We start from the raw sequence: 20,079 nt of genomic DNA, 5'->3' as shown, positions 1-20,079 counted from the left end.
CATCCAGCAAGTAATTTAAGACACATATGCTCAACTCAAATCCTTGTCCGCCCTCAGAAATTGTCCGGTATGCTGGAAAATCCTCACACGCAACAAGCCCGCGTAGCTTGCCCGGAAAGGTGTGACAAGGCCTTAACATGGTTACGGGTAAAAAGGATTTGCGTGCGCACCTCTGGGCGAATACGGTGAGATATACGTGTGTAACGAGGTTTTCAACACTCATGGATGTTGGCGTACCTTTCACGCATCATTCACCTGCACACACACCGGCAGTCGTTGAAAATCAAAGTCCCATTCCACACAAGTCGTATGTGAACCTGGGTGTCCGCTGGACTTTTATTCAGTCGAAAATGATGTGTACAGTTGGAGTGAAATGATTCTTCACTCAATGAGCTACTTGAAGATGTCGAGTTGTAACTAACTATTTTGAGGTCTTGCACCCTGGTTTTGTTTCAGGCTCTCAAGCTTCATGCATATGATTATTTTACTGAGTCCGCCCCTCTTGGAAACCAAATTAAAATGTAACATTAAATATGGCACATAGATGTCCCTCCCCTTGCCGACACAATTAACCAATCATATAGATGACCATTGGTCATCTGATGAATAATTATGAAGTGGACACTCCACAAGGCACTGTCAGCAAAATAAAGACTAGTGTCAGCACAATAAAGACTAGTGTCAGCACCTAGGGACTAATGTCAGCACATTACCCCCTTGTCAACTTAAAGCTAGTACTCATGGGGCAGATAAAACTGTCACTCCTCATCTTGTTTTGACCAGTGTCAGACTTCCACCAGTTATACCTTTTCTTTACAACTGGTATTCCCTTGACTCGATTCCAGGTGCCTACAGCTGACCATTTAAACAAGTGTGATCCCTCTCATCGAATTCAGGATACCTTATGTAACGTGCAAAGAAAGGTCATATCAGCATTTTGAGACACTTTCTTATTCTGTACATTGTCTACCAGGAACACTTTGTTATTATGTACATTGTCTCCCAGAAACAATTTGTTATTATATACATTGTCTCCCAAAATGAAGCTTCTCAGCAATTTCAGCATTTCTCATTTTCGAGAAAGACACTCATCAGCAGTTTGGCTTCTCTTCTACTTTGGATGGTCTGCCTGGACCGATCTGCAGCTCTATGTCCAAGCACAATAATGTGCAATGAATATGTTATTAGTCATATTCATTATGATAGGCCCTATATTCCTTATGCTTCGTCACAGACATCCCCCTACCCAAGACAATGAAAAGGGAATGGAATGCAGTTGAAAGTTTTCACTTCATTAAGACCCTTTTCATACCCAAATTAGAATAGTTGGATGGATACTTGCGAGTCACTGTTCTGTATGAAATGAAACAATCATTATTAAATCATAAATCACGAAATCACGTAAACATTATTACTCATGCATTTGTACATAACACCAGAAGCATAATCGATCATATTTCTTGAGTCAGTGCATATTTTGTCACATTTAATGACGACACACTTCCAGTTTTCAAAGTGTCCATGCTAGTTCAATATGCATGTGTGTTCGGGTTCATCGCTGATTATTCGAATCTCTTGACTTCTAGTTACTCAGTCTCTTGATGCACGGTTTCCTTTGGATAGCAATGTTCAACATGTTATGTCTAGGGTACAATTGTGAGCTCTCTTTCACTATTGGCAAGGCAGAGTTGACACACATAATTATTTCATTCAAACGGTAGGTATTGCATGCTTACCGGGCCTAGTCTGGCTTTATAACATGTATATATTTCCCATGATCGGTTGCTTTAGGAGTTGAAATTAGCCAGTTACACGAATACCTAACTTTGCCCTTTTTTTTTTTTTTTTTTTGTCAACATACAATTAGCATACATGAACACTTACAGTTATATCTTAACTGAAAATATGACATACAAGTACTACCTCATCCGCCATCTTAGTCATGTCATGCCATTTCAGATATATTACATTCTAGACAAACCGTCTGCATTCCCATTTTTGCTACCGCTCCTGTGCTCAAGTTTCATTGAGTGTGTCTGTAGTGCCAGACTCCATCTCATCAGTCTTGGGTTTTGATTTTTCATCGTGTGGAGCCATTTCAAAGGATTGTGATCGGTCTGTACGAGGAACTGTCGTCCAAACAAGTATGGCTGGAATTTTTGGATGCTCCACACGATTGCCATACACTCTTTCTCGATAGTGGCATACTTTTGCTCTCTTGGCAGTAACTTTCTACTTATGTATGCCACTGGGTGATCATCACCTTCATCATCCCTTTGACTCAAAACTGCTCCAATTCCCCTTTCTGAGGCATCTACCTGTACGATGAATTCTTTGGAGAAGTCAGGATTTTTGAGCACAGGTGAGCAAGCAAGGGACTTCTTCAGGGACTCAAATGCCTGGCCACATTCGTTGTTCCACCTAACTAGTCTAGGTTCACTTTTACGAGTGAGGTCCGAGAGTGGGGCTGCCACTTTGCTATAGTTTGGAATGAACTTCCTGTAGTAGCCTGTTAGGCCCAAGAAGGCTCTGACATCCGTCTTTGTTGCAGGCTGCGGGTAATTCATTACTGCCTCCACTTTAGCTGGTTCGGGTTTCACACAACCCCCTCCCAAAACAAACCCCAGATAGAGTACCTCCCTCCTGGCGACTTTACACTTACTGGGTTTTGCTGTTAGGCCTGCTGCTCTCAACCTTTCTAGCACTTCCCGGACATGGACCAGATGCTGCTCCCAAGATTCACTGTAGATGATAATGTCATCTATGTACGCAGTCGCAAACTTGCTTAATCCACGCAGCACCTGATCTACAAGCCGCTGAAAGGTGGCTGGCGCGCCCTGCATCCCAAAAGGCATCACATTGAATTGAAAGAGGCCAAAGGGTGTAATAAATGCAGACTTTCTCTTTGCATCGTCGGTTAGGGGAACTTGCCAGTACCCTTTTGTCAGGTCGATCGTGGTCATAAACTTGGCCTTTCCTAGCTCGTCTATGATGGCTTCTATATTGGGCATTGGGTATGCGTCAAATTCAGTCACTTGGTTAAGTTTGCGATAATCGACGCAAAGTCGAAGGGTGTCATCTTTCTTTCTAACAATCACAAGGGGGCTAGCATATGGGGAATCGGAAGGGGAGATGATTCCCGCATCCAACATCTCATCTAGTTCTTTCTTTACTGTATCTTTTAACGCATGTGGGAGTCGGTATGCCCTCTGTCTGATTGGGCGGTCATTTGTAGTGATTAAGTCATGTCTCACTACATCCGTCCGTCCAGGTTTGTCACTAAGGATGTCGCTATACTCCCCTACTAGGTCAGTCACTTGTTTCGTCTGTGCATCTGAGAGGTAGTCTGGTATCTTGACCTCAGATGGGGACACTTCACAGGTCATTGACTCGATGACCTCGTCTAATTCCTCACACTCGGCACTTTCAACGTCTATGTACAATGTACTCTCCCGCTCTCGCCACTCACGCAGCATGTTTGTATGAAACACGCGGTGTTTCTTTCTTTTGTCCCCCATCTCAATCACATAGTTAACGTCACTCAGCTTTTGTATCACTGGATAGGGGCCTTGCCATTTAGCCATTAGCTTATTAGTGCTGCATGGGAGTAGCACCAGCACTTTTTGGCCTACATTCAGGTCTTTTGCTCTGGCTTTCCTATCATACCACACTTGTTGTTTCTTCTGGGCCATGGCTAGGTTTGTCTGGGCTGCCTTCGTGATTGCGGCCAGATTTTCTCTGCTCCTTAGCACATACGTCACTATGCTCTCTTGTGAGGGAATTTCACCTGTCCAGGTCTCCCGAATGATATCTAGGGGTCCCCTTACTCTGTGCCCATACAAAAGTTCAAATGGGGAGAATCCCGTTGATTCTTGGGGAACCTCTCGGTATGCAAACAACACATAGGGGATGAGTTCATCCCAGGTCACATCCCCTTCTGTAGTGTACGGTTTCAGCATCCCCTTCAAAGTCCCATTAAATCTCTCTACCAGTCCGTTGGCTTGGGGGTGATAAGGGCTGGTCCTTAGCTGCTTGATACCCAGACTACTACACAGCTGTTTCATTAGGAGGGACATAAAGTTTGACCCCTGATCTGTTAAGAGCTCGTCTGGAATCCCTACTCGGCTGAAGATCTTTATCAGTTCGTCTGCCACCTTTTCAGCCTCTACTGAGGGGAGGGGTACTGCCTCGGGATAACGTGTTGCGTAATCACAGAGGACAAGAATGTATTTATTGCCCTTTTTGCTTCTTGGTAAGGGGCCCACAATATCCATAGCAACCTTCCTGAATGGCCTGCCGATCACTGGGACTGACACTAGTTTTGCCTTCCCTCCCCGGTACTGACTTGCACACTTTTGGCATGGACCACATGTTTTGCAAAATTCTGCTACATCCCGGAATATCCCTGGCCAGTAGAAATTTTGCATCAGCCTCTGTTGTGTTTTACCAACCCCCAAATGACCTGCCGTCAGATTGTCATGTGCAATATGTAGCAGCTTTCCTCTGTACTGCTTAGGGACTACTATTTGTCTGTATCCCTCCCCTTGGGCTTGATTTGCACCAGACCATTTACGCATGAGCACCCCCTTGTCCACATAAAAGTAGCATTTCGTGTTTCCATCCTCCTCCTCTACTTTCTCCCAAATTGACTTTAGGCCTATGTCCTCTTGCTGGGCTTGAATTAATTCTGTTACCCCCATGTCTAATTGGCTGTGCCCTCTACTTCTTGAGTCTATGGATTCTTTCTTCCCCATCTGTTCTCCTGCTTTGTGGCTACTTTCTTCCCCCTCGTGAGATTCCCCATCCATGGGAGCTTTGTCAGCATCAACTACTTCATCATTTCCCTCATTCATGCTGAATAAGTCTCTCACACGAACTTGGGAGTTCTCCCTCTCTGTTCTCTCGTTTTCTACCTTTTCTTTTTCCACGCGAGCCTGGCTCCGTGTTACTACCAAGCCCTCTTCCTTTCCACTCACTACGGGCATTTTCAACTCGGGGTCTTCTTCATGGACAAGTTCATTGCCCAGTATCATGTCTACTTCAATATCATCGACTACTCCCACACGAATCCACTTCTGAATACCATAGGCATCACTCGTCAGATGTACTCTGGCCACTGGTAGCTCTTTCTTAATGAATAAACCCCTAACATGGATTGTCTCTCCTGGGATAATGAGGTCAGGGTCTACTACGTCTACTCTAGCAAGGGAATGGGTGCAGCCTGAATCACGCAATAGGCTCACCTTTCTTCCTCCTAGCATAGCCTGGCTAGTGTATGCCTCTAAGAATTTGTGGGGTCTAGATCTACAGAAGTATGCAGGGCCTTGTTTTGCATCCCTTTCCTCCTTTGGGGTAGATTTTTGAGCGTTCTGACAGTTTACTGCTATGTGCCCTAGCTTGCCACACTTATAGCACTGTATCTTCCCCCGACTGCCTTTCTGTTCTTGGTTGTGTACCGGTTTCTGGGGTATGTTTTCCCCTTTCCCGCTCCCAAAACTGGGCTTTCCTCCAGATTTAGGGAATGATCTGAGGTCCTGTCTGCCTCCTGTGTATCCCTGGGGCTTTCCCATTCCTTTTCTACTCTGCACATATTGGTCTGCGAGCCTCGCCATGGCCTGAAGTGTTGGCGGCTCATGATCCCGGAGCCATACTCTTAAGTCATAGGGGACTTGCTTCAACATTTGCTCCATAAGGATTTGCTCCTTCAATTTGTCAACATCTGTGTCTGCTCCCGCCCCCTCTAGCCAACGCCCTAACAGGTCGGAGAGCTTCACAGAGAATTCTGTGTACGTCTCTTCTTTGTCAACTCTCAACTCTCTAAACTTAACCCGGTACGCATCTGGAGTCAGGTCATATCTACGCAGTATGGCTGCTTTCACTGCGTCGTAGTCCCTACTACTCTCTAATGACAGTCTGGCATATGCTTCTCTGGCCTTTCCTGACAACAGTGGGGCCAGTTGTAGTGCCCATACATCCCTAGGCCAGTTATTCAAATGGGCCATCTTTTCAAAAGTACGCAGGAATACATCTACATCCTCCCCTTCTTTGTAAAAGGGAAGTTGCCGCCTAATACCTCCCTCCACCACGCTTGCATTTCCAGGTGCTGCGCCAGGCATGTTTTCACGCTTTTCTTTTTCTAGCTCTGCTAGCCGCACTTGCATTCTCAACTTTTCTAATTCAAAGCGCATGCGCGTTTCTTCTAAAGACTCTTTGCGTGCAGCAGCATTTTGGGCCTCATCCCCATCTGTGCTAACAACAGTCGCCTCTGGCTGAGATGAAACTTGCCCTTTATTTGCCTCTTCTATGCTCTGAACCAACTGATTTCTATTCAGTCCTTCATGTGGCAGCCCCAACTCTTCACACTTTTGCCTCAACTCTTGCATTCTTAACTGACTTAAGTTGCTTTCCCCCTCCATGTTAATACAGTCTTAACAACAACCTGTCACAACACTTAGGATATAACAGTGATTATTTGTAGTACTGTTTACCCCCTCTGCCTTGCCGTGAAATTGACCGAGAGAAGCTCACTTACCCCCTACGATAAGACTTTTGCTCTCCCTGTCAATCGTCCCTGGCGATGTGTTGTGGTCACCCTGCTCAGCTGTCTGCTGCTCCGTGTAGTCTCGTCCCTCCTGGGTCCCAGACTCCGTCCTGACGGCACCGTCCACGTCCTCGTCTCAGCCCGTCCCTGGACCGGCGTCTGTCTGCAACCTGGTCAGCCCAATGTCGGAAGCGTTGAAGACATCACAACTGCGTTGCAGACGACTGACTTCATGCAGCTCAGCTTAGCTTTTCAAATTGTTCTCTCAATGTTGGGACTCGCCAAACTTCTGAGTCTCAAGAAACTGTTCTATAACAGCAACATCACAACCAGCATGGTTGCTACTCGGCTACTCAGGTGATATTTCTGGATCACACAGAAACAGTCTCAACTGATGGTTGCTTGCTTGCAATTTCATGGGAGTTCATCCCACCGCTGCCACCAAGTGTAACGAGGTTTTCAACACTCATGGATGTTGGCGTACCTTTCACGCATCATTCACCTGCACACACACCGGCAGTCGTTGAAAATCAAAGTCCCATTCCACACAAGTCGTATGTGAACCTGGGTGTCCGCTGGACTTTTATTCAGTCGAAAATGATGTGTACAGTTGGAGTGAAATGATTCTTCACTCAATGAGCTACTTGAAGATGTCGAGTTGTAACTAACTATTTTGAGGTCTTGCACCCTGGTTTTGTTTCAGGCTCTCAAGCTTCATGCATATGATTATTTTACTGAGTCCGCCCCTCTTGGAAACCAAATTAAAATGTAACATTAAATATGGCACATAGATGTCCCTCCCCTTGCCGACACAATTAACCAATCATATAGATGACCATTGGTCATCTGATGAATAATTATGAAGTGGACACTCCACAAGGCACTGTCAGCAAAATAAAGACTAGTGTCAGCACAATAAAGACTAGTGTCAGCACCTAGGGACTAATGTCAGCACATTACCCCCTTGTCAACTTAAAGCTAGTACTCATGGGGCAGATAAAACTGTCACTCCTCATCTTGTTTTGACCAGTGTCAGACTTCCACCAGTTATACCTTTTCTTTACAACTGGTATTCCCTTGACTCGATTCCAGGTGCCTACAGCTGACCATTTAAACAAGTGTGATCCCTCTCATCGAATTCAGGATACCTTATGTAACGTGCAAAGAAAGGTCATATCAGCATTTTGAGACACTTTCTTATTCTGTACATTGTCTACCAGGAACACTTTGTTATTATGTACATTGTCTCCCAGAAACAATTTGTTATTATATACATTGTCTCCCAAAATGAAGCTTCTCAGCAATTTCAGCATTTCTCATTTTCGAGAAAGACACTCATCAGCAGTTTGGCTTCTCTTCTACTTTGGATGGTCTGCCTGGACCGATCTGCAGCTCTATGTCCAAGCACAATAATGTGCAATGAATATGTTATTAGTCATATTCATTATGATAGGCCCTATATTCCTTATGCTTCGTCACAACGTGCTAAGTACTGTTACGTGCAGGTCATCTGCGGGGATCTCTGGGTAGCAAAAATTGTTCTTCGCAAGTCGCACGCAAGCTTCGTGGGCTTGTTGCGAGTAGAGATTTTTTTCCAGCACGCAGAAAAATTTTCTGCGGGCGGACAAGAATGTTTACGAGTTTCGCACTTGTGTCTTATTTGCTAGACGCGTGCTACTTACCTTCTACTTGCGTGTATTCCGTTTGACCTGCGTGAGAACTTTGAAACCGATCCGTTTTCTGCGACTTACGGGTACTGCGAAGTACCTGCGTTGGAGTTGTCTGCAAGGCGCTGCCGGTAAGGGTCTCCTACTGGTGTTTTGCGTGTACCCCCGCAACTTACTCGGAACATATTTTGAACATGCTCAAGGCCTTGTCATACCGTATCTGGGAGAGTTTAACTTGCGGGGAAGCAAATTTGCTACCCTGAGCTCTCCGCAGTTGGTCCGCACCTGACAGTACCTAGCGCGTATCTCGCCCGTATTAATTTGCCCGGAGGTGCGCACGCAAGTCCGATTTACCCGCTGCTAAGTTTACAGCATGACCAAAACTTTTTCCGGGTGAGTCGTGGGAATTGCCCGCAGAGGTAGGCCTACACGCAGAACGCCAGTAGGAGGCCCTTAGCGGCAGCACCTCGCAGGCAACTCCCACGCATGTATTTCGTAGTCCCCGTATGCGGCCAAATTAATGACATTCTGTGGTACTTCTTGCATTCCTTCAGAGGAATTCCTTCACTGAGTTGTCAAGCCCACGCACCTGGCACGCAGGTCACACAGCATACCCGCACGAAAAGCAATCGCAATAGCTTACTCGAGGCTTCAGCTCGGGTGAGCTAAATAAGTGTCTTGCCTGTCTTTACTGCTGCAGCAGAACCATATCACCTTAACTCCTTGACCATATTATAAAATCTCAAGCCCATCCATGAGTTTTTAGTTCACTTACCAAAATGTGCAGATTGTCCAAAATGTGCAGGCAAATCCACTTTTAACTGCACATTTTGGTAACAGTTGATCCCGTCAGGTATAGGTGCACTATCGGCACATTTTGGTAAATTACCAAAATGTGCCGTAACAGGGGCCACAGACCAATACAAAGCTGCAGCCGGGAGGATAATTCAGTGTGGTATTCTGCTTTGCAGGTTGTTCATGGCTAACGTTTCGTGACTGCCACCGCTGCATTCACCCGCCATCAGAAATAGTAATGCACTAATGAAAAGCTTGCTTGCTGTACGCATGCCACAAGACTGTCATGTGCAACAACTCGATCAATACCGGCATGGTTCAATGTATAAAACACACATGTCTCTACTTACACACATGTACAAGCAAGTTTTTGTAGATGAATACGATACTAAATGTACATGTAGGAAATTTACACAAAATGTCGGATAAGCTGTTTATAGTGGCCACCTGTCTAGAACTGCCACTCTTTTCATGTCCCTTTGGTTCCCGCTATAGACAGGTTTGACTATATATATATTTAACTTACAATTCATTAATCCTCTATATCGCTTAATAAACTACTTGGTTATAATACCTCATGCGTGTTGCTTATTCTACATTGTTTCTAAATACATCAACTCAAAGATTCTTGCTTATCAAATTGCATAACCAATCATCTCTGCATCGCCCACCTCATAACACATTGATATACCCATGTAACAGGGAAAGCAATAATGGAAATCATCCCTGTATCTCGTCTGAATATTTGATATTTGCATTTAACTATATATTGAGGTTTCATCATTTTGATGTGATGAATGATTGTGCCGTTTGGATTATTCATATCTAACGAATACACATAGGGTCATTTGTGTTGCGTTTTATAACGTGAAATATACTCTTCCTCTTTGTTAATACTGTTAATTATTCTAAATTTCTCCTATTGCGACTACATTTAATCAAACAAGTTAAGGATAGACAACCAAAAACTAAGGCCAAAAAAGAAATGGTTTGTTTGCCCATCGCGACCGACCGAAAATCACGGAAATGTCAGGTCGTTTTTGTTTTGTTTTGTTTGTTTTTGCTCTTTCAATTTTTTTTCCACAAATTTCATCTTCTGCAAATTTGTGAACGGTTTTAAACTCAAAATTATCCATTTTAAGCTACAGAAAGAATGAAAAAAAAAAGTCTAAAAATGTTTTTTCATCTCATCGACCCGTCGTAATCGTGTTCGGGCATGCATTGCATGCTAGCTACCCTTTTGGCTCACGTGCATAGGTAGTGCCCTAGCTAACTGCGACCAGAAGCCCCATACGCATAGCGTAATACGCTATGCGTATGGGTCTGCTGGTCGCAGTTTTGCGCTAGCTAGCTAGCTACCGTACCGGCCGCGGCGCAGCGCAGCGCGACTGCCAAGATGGCTACTTTTGCAGCATCCGTTACCAGCTGTCATGGCACCAAAACTGTTTTGAGTTCAGTTGCCAGCATCTCACTGGAAGCTGTTTGCAAAATTTAACAAAAGGGGTCATATACTGTAACCGCAGTACAAAGCCGTTTCAAAACAGCTTTGCGTTTATCTTGCTTCAAAGGGCTTCTAGAAACAGGTTTCTGGAAACTTGTTTCGGAAACTTGTTTCTGAAAGCACAAATTTGCGGCTTTTGAAAAGGCTTCCGAACCCCATAATCAAAACAGCTTTGCGTTTATCAACTCGTAAAAATTCCTTGAAAGCCGTTTGGAAAACTTGTTTCTGCTGAGAAAAAGAGTTGATAAACGCACCCAAAGATGAACGTTATAAGTGTATGTCAGTGAGTGTTTCTGTCTTGCCTATACGGACCCTGGCAAGACGTAAATTTGAATGAATCCCTTGGAGTTTTGAGTGCATTAAACTTGCGCCACATCCTGTACAAAGTTGAACTAGAACTCGAAGTACTGCCAGAAGGATGAGTGTATTACGAGATGCCCTGCCAAAGTTACAAAATTACATGGGTAAAAAGGGTATTAAAAAAAACCGACCTACCGACCCTCTTGGGTTTTGACAATTAAGGGCAAACAAATATTTTTCTTTGGCCTAACTATAACTCATTACGTTTTGGCAACTCCAAATTTTGGTTAAAGGCTTAGTTGACTTACGACTGCTTTGTCTGCTTCGGACCGCTTCTGGCCATACAAGTATACATGTAAGAATCGTTTATTGAGTGAGAGAGAGAGAGAGAGAGAGAAAGAGAGAGGGAGAGAGGGAGGGAGAGAGAAAGGCAGAGAGAGAGAAATGGGAGGCGAGACAACAAAACCGGGTATTTCTTTCATTAATATGAAATATATATATATCATGTGCAATATTTCCTCTCAGGATTCCCCCTCCCAGTGAGATATGTAGATTTCACAGAACAAGTATATTTTACTTTTTTCTTTCATCATGAATATCTACGTGTACTTCATCTCTTCTTGTGTGTGTGTGCTTTAATCGTTTTTGGAGCTATTTTGATGTATTCTGTTTTTATTCATTGGATGTAAAATGTCACAGTTAGGCCTTTGGCTGATATGTTGATATCAATAAACCATTAAATTCAATTAAATTCAATTTACTGCTTAGTCCCCCAGACCCACTGAAAGATCAGGAGACACTACTTACATCGCTGCTTGCTGTTGCTACGGGATCGTAAGTACTGATGTAGTTGACTGCTGCCCTGCAGGCGATATAGGTCCTACGTCTGTAGTAAGTCCACAATAACATCAATTTCGATTAACAATTCTTTCAATATAGAGAACTCACTAAACAGGATCATTCTAATTTTGTATATTTTGGCGAGCACGTGAATGGATGAATAATACATTTTAACACAGGTGTGAGATCTATATCATAAGCAGTTTGCACCACTTACTTCAAATTCTTTTTGGAAAGATAAGTACTATGAGAATACCAACATTACTGTCAAGAAACTGTACGTATATTATGCAAATTTTAAGGGATTACTTTGCATGCATGCCCTCACTACTGATTTTGGCATACACGTGTATACCTTGGCGGGAACATGGAGGGTGACTGACAGTGTGAGCGTGTCTCCCAAGACTACAGTCATGCCATTACCGGAAGTGCTAAATCCAGTGATGGTGCATTGGTGTGTTTCTTTTTTTTTTAATTGAAGTATCCAATATTTTAAGACTTCAAGACATCAATGGAGAAGAAAGGGAAATACATTGTAAGCACTGGAAAAATCTATGGTGTTAATGTGTATGAACACACCGTTTCAAAATGGACTTGAGAAGTAAAAGCATACCAACAGACAGTATGTATGCCCATTTTTTTTGTATGTAAATCATGGCTACTTACTAAAACACTGCTCAATTCGGAATTGAGTTACATTTCAATTTTTAATGTACGATTCAGTATATGGTTTTAAAAAACGTATGGGAGTATGAAAAAATCGTAAAAAAGTCTAAATATAAAGCAATGAAAACACTGACAAAGCAAGGTGAAACTGAATGACTGAAATACCATTTTCCACCAGTGCTGGCGAATTTGAATGACTGAAGAGCACGTGCCAATTTGAATGCCTGTTTTACGAATTCGAAAGGCACATGAGCGAATTTCATTGATCGAAATGCTAAATTGAACGAACAAGTTGCAATTTTGAATGACAGAATGTGCAGTGACGAAGATTTTCGCTAAATTGAATGAATCTTTTATCAAACGGACTGACAAAAGTGCGAAATTGGCCGGGAAAACATATATCAAATTGTATATATTAAGTTTACTCATATATAAAGTATTCCAAAGGGGGACCAATATGAAACAACGAATATTTTGATTTGTCAGGTGAAAACGCCATCGATGAAAATGACTTGACGATCTTGTATAATAATCAGGTGCATCAGAGTTCATAGAAAACATATTTTGGAAATAAGGTGAGAGAATTTTAGCATGATAACGTTGCATAAAAGAACATTTTGCATTTTATTCAAATCTTACAATTCAAGGGTGTGTTAGGATTTAAAAATGTAGATGTTGGTGCTCTATAATCTGATTTTGTACAAATCCGAATTGCTTTTCTTTTGAAGTAAGAAAAGTGTTTGAGTCTGGCATTTTAATGATCTGTTAGAAAAGCATTTGAAAATAGCGAAGCAGAACATTTACAACTATTGTTTAGTGCTGCATGAATGGTTTTTGTTGATTTAAAAAAAATACATCTTCATCTATATGTGGTTTGGTTTCATATATAAGTATACATGATTATTTATTGCAGTGTTATGACGTTTCCATTTCTTTTTACGAGTACTAGAAATACGAGTGTTCCTCTGTAACCCGGTCTGCAATGACCTTTGAACATATTTAGATCATTTAGCTACTATTAAAGCCCCATGCTGAGATTGTAAAATAGTTGTGAACTGTCTTGCTTCGGGAGAAGGATCCCTTGGCGGTGACGTCATACACGTGATTACTTTCTGTACTTGGGTTTGCGTTCACCGAAATGCGAAACTACTTTTCGTAAGATGACAGTCTGTCTACGACGAGCGCAAATTTGATAGCACCTGCGTCGTAGATGGTTCGTCCGTCGCTGAGCGAAAACTCGTTACTATCGACTCAAAGCATGGTTCAGGTATTGAAACCGTAATATACCATAACAGAATACCTGTTGTGACATGCTCCATGCGGGACCATCTAAAAAGAAGAAGAAGAAGAAGAAGAAGAAGAAGAAGAAGAAAAATCCAACATTCATCCAAAGTGTGCACCTTATATCTCCCGGTATATTTCCATGAATATATATTTTTCACTATTTTGATAGAAACAACTAGAAATGTCGCTATGGCGACTGGTATGCCTCTGCCATAATGCATCGTTTTTCAATAGGTCTATGGTACGTCTTGATAATGTGTGATGACAGTTTCATATAATTGGCAAAATATCAAAGTGACATTCTTGTCCAAAATGTGTTGAATGATCACTTTCCTTGAACTAGGTTTCAGTTAATTTTCAAGATATGGAGAAAAAGTGTAATTTAGGTATTAAATAATTTTAGCATTTTAACCTCGCCTTTGACCCTTGACCTTTGACCTTATGACCCTAAAATTCCCAAGTGAATCACTGTCAGGCAAAACATGCACAGATATAAATTTCAGGATGATACCTGGAGCCATTTTTGAGATATAGAGAAAGAGAAATTCAGCATTTCACTTGACCTTTGACCTTTTGGCAAAAAACTTTTCTAGAGAATCTGTATCGGGTAATACATGCATACACTAAGTTTCAAGAAAAAGCCTGCAGGCATTGCATACATATGATGGAAATAGTGACATTTTGAGGAATTGACCTTGACCCCTATGACCATTAACCCACATAACCCTAAAATTTCCTAGATAAGCACTGCCTGTCAGTACATGCATATGATAATAATAATAATAATAATAGAGAGACTCTTATGAAGCGCTCATTCTACCTAAAAAGATACTCATGGCGCTGTAGAACAGAGTACATATGTATCACAGAAGATATAATTCCAATAAAAATTAAACAATACACATTCATATATACGTACACAGGGGCGGATCCAGGAATTCTGTAAAGGGGGGGGGGGCGTGACTAATATTTCTGGTGCCACTTCCGGGTTTCATTGCAGTATTTTCTTTTTATTTTCTTTGTTTTTAACGAAAATTAAAGGGGGGGGGCGTGCGCCGGTTGCGCCCCCCTCTGGATCCGCCACTGCGTACAGGTAAACAATTTTCAATTTAAATTGCAAAGGTAGGTCTTGAGGTTCTTTTTAAAAGCATCAATAGAAGATGCTTGTCGAAGAGATTTTGGAAGGCTATTTCAAAGTTTTGGGCTACGTATGATTGATTCGAGGTACATGTAATATTTGCGAGTTCGATGAACGGAGATTTCGTGGTGGTTGGTGAAGATGAAGAGTATTTTGAAGCTAGGCACTGGCAAATTTATGCAATGTATACTGTATAGACAAGAAGAAGAATCTTATAGTTAATATACGTTTTTCTACAGGAAGCCAGTGTAGGGACCGAAGTATTGGGGTAGTATGTGGAGTTTTCTTCGTGAAAGTAAGTACTAATAATCTAGCGGCACAATTCTGAAGACGTTGCAGTTTACTGACTTCTTCATGTGGAAGGCTGCAATACAGAGAATTGCAGAAATCTAGACGAGACGAAATAAGAGCATGCATCAGATTTTCCTGCTGCTCATCTAGTTAAACATCTCCCGCTTGAGCCCAGATTACGCAAATGAAATCTTACGGATTGGGATACATATTATGGTCTTTGAATGTCAGATTTGCGTCAAAAACAGCACCAAGATTACGAAATTTGTTCGAACACTATTCGATATTACTATTGCCAATTCTAACATAAAATTTATCAAAATTCACTTTGGACAACATCTCTTTGGATCCTATCAGAGTAAATTCTGACTTTCTGTCGTTAAATTTCAGACCATTTCCTTCCATCCATACCATAACATCATCAGCACATAATTCTATAGTTGTTTTAAAGCTTCAGAAAGTTCAATCCTGGTTGGTGAAAAAGACACAAATATTTGTATATCATCTGCTTAATAGTGATACTGAATGTTATGTCTTTCAAAAATGTGCCTTATCCTTGAAAGATACAGAGAGAACAGAAGTAGTCCTCCTACAGTCTCTTGTGGGATACCGCAATTAAGTGCAACCGGATTAGAGTTACTGTCATTGATCTTAACGTATATGTGAACGGCTGATAAGGTAAGATTGAAACTACTCTAATGCAAGTCCTGTGACACCCACAGATCTGAGAGTCTGGATGACAATGGAATGGTTCACAGTATCAAAAGCTGCCGACATATCAAGTAAAACAACTGCAGTGATATTCCCAGCATCCATCAGTCTCAAACATTGATCAGTTAGGTCAGTAAGTAATATCTCTACACTATGATCAGGGCGATACGCTGATTGGTGGCTATCAAGAAAGTATTCTCCTGCAAGTAGTCTCGTAGGCGTGAGAAGGAAACACGTTCCATAACTTTGCTAACAAATACGTACTAAGTTCCATGAAGATAGCTAGAACCATTTCCGAGATATGAAGAAAAAAGAAATTGTAACATTTTTACTTGACCTTTGAACCCATGGCCCGAAACTGTCTCTAGAGAATCTTTATCGGGCAGTACATGTATACACTAAGCTTCAAGAAAATATCTTCAAGCAATGCACAGATACGGAGGCATAAAAATCGAATATTTCATCAAAAGCGTGCACCATATCTCTGAATTTCAGGTCTGAAAATACAAATTTGTAGGGAGATATCCGCCCTCCGACACTCATCATCGCACATTTATTTCGAATATATTTTTCTTACTTTTTGGACAAAAACAAAATCAAATATTTCACCCAAGAGGTACATCAGATCTCTGAATTCCAATTAAAAAATTATTAAATTTAAAAATAAAAAAAAATCCCTGAATATTGATTTATATTTTCTTACTCTACGGATAGAAAAAAATCTAGTATCTAACCAAAAGCGTGTACCATATATCTGAATATGGGAGGAGATATCCCATAACCTCCCCCGCATATCTTCCTGAATATCTATATTTCATGCTTTATTTGAGAGAAAATATGGAACGTTTCACCAGAAGTGCACCGCATCTCTGAATCTCAGGTCTGAAAAATGAAAAATCTCACTCGTGTGGGTGGTTTCTACCCTCCCACAGTCCCCTACATTTCTCATTAATTTAATCTTTTATTACTTTTTTGAAAAAAAAAACCCCAAATCGAATATTTGACCAAATGGGTGCACCAGATCTCTGAATTTGAAGTCTGAAAATGCAAAAACTGCCCCGCACATTTCCCTGAATATATGTTCTTCCAACTTTTTTTTTTGACAGAAACAAAACCTAATATTTCACGAAAGGAGTGCAACAGATCTCTGAATTTCCAATCTGAAAAGGCAAAATCTTCGTCAAGTGGGAGAGGATTAAACACACCCTCCCCCGCACATTCTTCTGAATATATATTTTCTTGTTTTGATTTAAAATGTTCTAAAGTTTTACGAGAAATGTGTACCTCATCTCTGATTTTCCCGTCTAAAAATGCAAAATCTCCCTTGTGTGCCCTCCCCGCACATTTCTCTGAATACATATTGTGCTTACCTCTTTTTTTTATAGAAACAAAAGGTAATATTTCACAAAAGTTATGCACCACATCCCTTAAATTTCAGTCTGAAAGTGCAAAGATCCCTGTTAACATAAATATAAAAAAAAAACCCAGATCGGATCGTATTATTTGCGCAGTGTAAAGGGATATTACGACAAACCAAAATATACCAAGTCAGACACAAAAACAAATAAACAAACACAATTTTAAACTAAACTCGTAACAGAACAAGATACTACACAACAAGACAGGGTAATCAACGTCACACACAACAGTTGTGGCTCCAGTGGGTGCACTAAATAATAAAAGAATAAACCAGAATTTGCGTTACATCTGCACTGAAAACTTCAATTGATTGTATTTGGGTTTTGAAAGAGATAGGTTTTGTTGCCGTTTGAATATGGGTTGGGAGTTTGTTGTAGTGTGATGATTATCGCCGATCACCCCCCCCCCCTTTGACTACATGTCGAATAGAGGGTAAATCGTCGGTTTGTGTATTATCATCACTTGGTCTGCTACTCATTTCATGTAATTACACGACTAGGATTTAGGGTTTTAAGGTTGGGAAGGTGGTTCACCTTAACCTGCTTTACCTGTATTGTCAGGCCTCAGGAAAGACGATGGTCTTGTAATGCTCTCCCAATTTCATTTTAATGAAAGGTACTAGTCTGGTAGGAACGGGGGTCTCCATGCACTCTCTGAACACATTTTTAACTTACTTTTTCGTAACCTCCAGAGTGTCTAGTTGATGATTTTTTTTTGGTTCCCAATTAAAAATCATGTCCCATGGGGGTCATAGGCGGACATGTTGGTGGTTATCTTAGATTTTCAAGGAACCATTGATTTCCATAAGTTTTGAAATACACAACATACAGGGAGATAGAACTTTTTTTTTTCAGAGGAAATGTAGCATGGGTAATCGATTGAGATGGTTATTTGCAGGATTAAAGCAAGTTTGATACAAGAAAGTCCAAAAATATGCAAAATTCAGTGTCGTTTACACTGGAAAGTGCCCAAGCAGTCCGTATACAAACAGGACAAACTAAGCGCCTCACAAAAGTAACTAACCACTAAGTCTGTAGATCATAGCTCAAATATGGTGTGTTTTATGAAAAAAAAATCTTCAGAATTTGAAAGAAAATTTTATTTTAAGCATTTTGACACCTCACTAGTTGAAATAGAATAAAGAATGTAAGCACAATGGCAATTCATATGCAAATACCCCTTAAGTAAAAGGTCCAAAGAAGTTAAACACGATACTAATTTTGATCATATCATGTGAAAGTGAAAAATGGACAAAAATGCGTTTGTTTAAACCTTATTGTCCGAAAAGAAAGAGATGAATTTAACTTGACAGTCAGAGATCCTCTCTGTGAAGAGAGATATTAATGTGGATCGCTGCAAATTTTATATTGGGACACATTGCATTTGTGTTTGAATCGCCTTACATTCTGTATTCAATTTCAACAAGGGAAAGGTCAAAATCTTTTAAATTAAATTTTGTTTAAAGTCAAATGTCTCATACAAAACACAATGTTTGAGCTATGATAAAAAGACAAAAGGGTTAGTTATATTTTGTGAGGTGTGTACATGTTTTCCATGAAGTATGGAATTAACGTACATTGAGAAAAAAAAGTAACACAATATGACCTTCCTTTGTCAAAAGAATTCTGAATTCTCATCCTGTACAACTATACAAACCATAGAAGCCGTAAGCAATATGTCAGCTTTTCGTTTCGCACTTCTGTAATTTGTAGTCATTATCAAAAAGATCATCGTAATAAATGTCTGGCTCCTCCTCCTCCTCTTCATCCTCCATCTCCTCAGGAGTTTTTAAAGCAAGTCAATAAGGAAAGTGGAAAGGATAGAGTCACTTGCCCACACTGGCTCCATAACACAGTCCTCTGCCTTTTGCCACCTTTGTCCAGGATCAAAGGGGTTAGGGCACCAGAAGATTAGCTGGTCAGCTCTCTTAAAGATGGCAAGGTGGTGGTGCACACGTTGAGTGTGTGGGATATGGTTGTCTCTGCGAGGTGGGAGCATGAAGAAATCCACCTTGGAATTTGGTCGTCACTTGCTTTGCCTCAGTATGACGCTGCGGACGACATTAAAAGACTTCTCTTGGGCCTGGCCATACATTGGGCATGTGAATGCCTCAATGTCATCTGTCACCTCTGGCTCCACAGACCACTCATCACCGAGTTTTCTAAGGGGAAAAACATTGACATATTATAAGTCATGTTTTAACATTTCAGCAGTGTTTATTATGACATAATATTCAGTGATCTAGTTGATTTCAGTGAAATATTGCTGAAATTATAATATCAGACTACTCTCACCTGAGTATTGTGGGGTACTTGGGGTGGCTATGTACCTTCTTTAGGGGTCTAACTTTGCCCCTACCCTTGAAGGCCCTTGTTACATCTTCCCCAGTGAACACATTCAGGCCAAGTATTGTGGTACAGTAGTCAGCTCCCTTTGATTCTGTATGCCAGTTAATTGACATTCACAATTAGGTAATGCGTGACAGTCCGTTTATCAAGGAAGATAGTGAGGGCGATGGAGTAGCAAGGCGATGACGCCAGAGGATCAAGAAAGTGTTTGTAGCGTCCTCACCACAGCTGCCTTGTACCCAAGTTTAGCAGCGTGTACTTAAGGTAGAGCACAACCCTGGTGTCCGTCTCCTCCTGGCTAGACAGCAGCTCATGGATATGGCGTATCGTCTCCTGGAACACATCATTGTATGAACAAAATGAATATAACAAGTATCACCTGAAGTTCAGAGAACGTAATTTCTGTTACTAGTACATTCTTTTTGTCACACAAGAATGTGTTCCATGAGACGACACGCAATGTCCATGAGCTGCCCATGAGCTGCTGTCTTACCAGGAGGAGACGGACATTCGGGTTGTGCTCTACCTCAAGTACACGCTGCTAAACTTGGGTACAAGGAAGCTGTGGTGAGGTCACT

At 41.4% G+C, this 20,079-nt stretch overlaps 1 protein-coding gene across 1 annotated transcript in view; it reads left to right on the top strand.

The window, feature by feature from the left end:
- The window catches only part of LOC140232159 (autocrine proliferation repressor protein A-like), a 190,564-nt gene that overhangs the window by 44,434 nt on the left and 126,051 nt on the right, over window positions 1-20,079 (top strand). Inside the window, exon 3 of the mRNA XM_072312303.1 lies at window positions 11,573-11,638. Coding sequence (XP_072168404.1) covers window positions 11,573-11,638 — 66 coding nt within the window. The remainder of the gene's footprint in view (window positions 1-11,572; window positions 11,639-20,079) is intronic.

The sequence above is a fragment of the Diadema setosum genome, chromosome 8 (assembly GCF_964275005.1).
Source record: "Diadema setosum chromosome 8, eeDiaSeto1, whole genome shotgun sequence".
NCBI classification, from domain to species: Eukaryota; Metazoa; Echinodermata; class Echinoidea; order Diadematoida; family Diadematidae; genus Diadema; species Diadema setosum.
The sequence above is the reverse complement of the archived record's forward strand: the minus strand, read 5'-3'. Positions and strand labels throughout refer to the sequence as shown.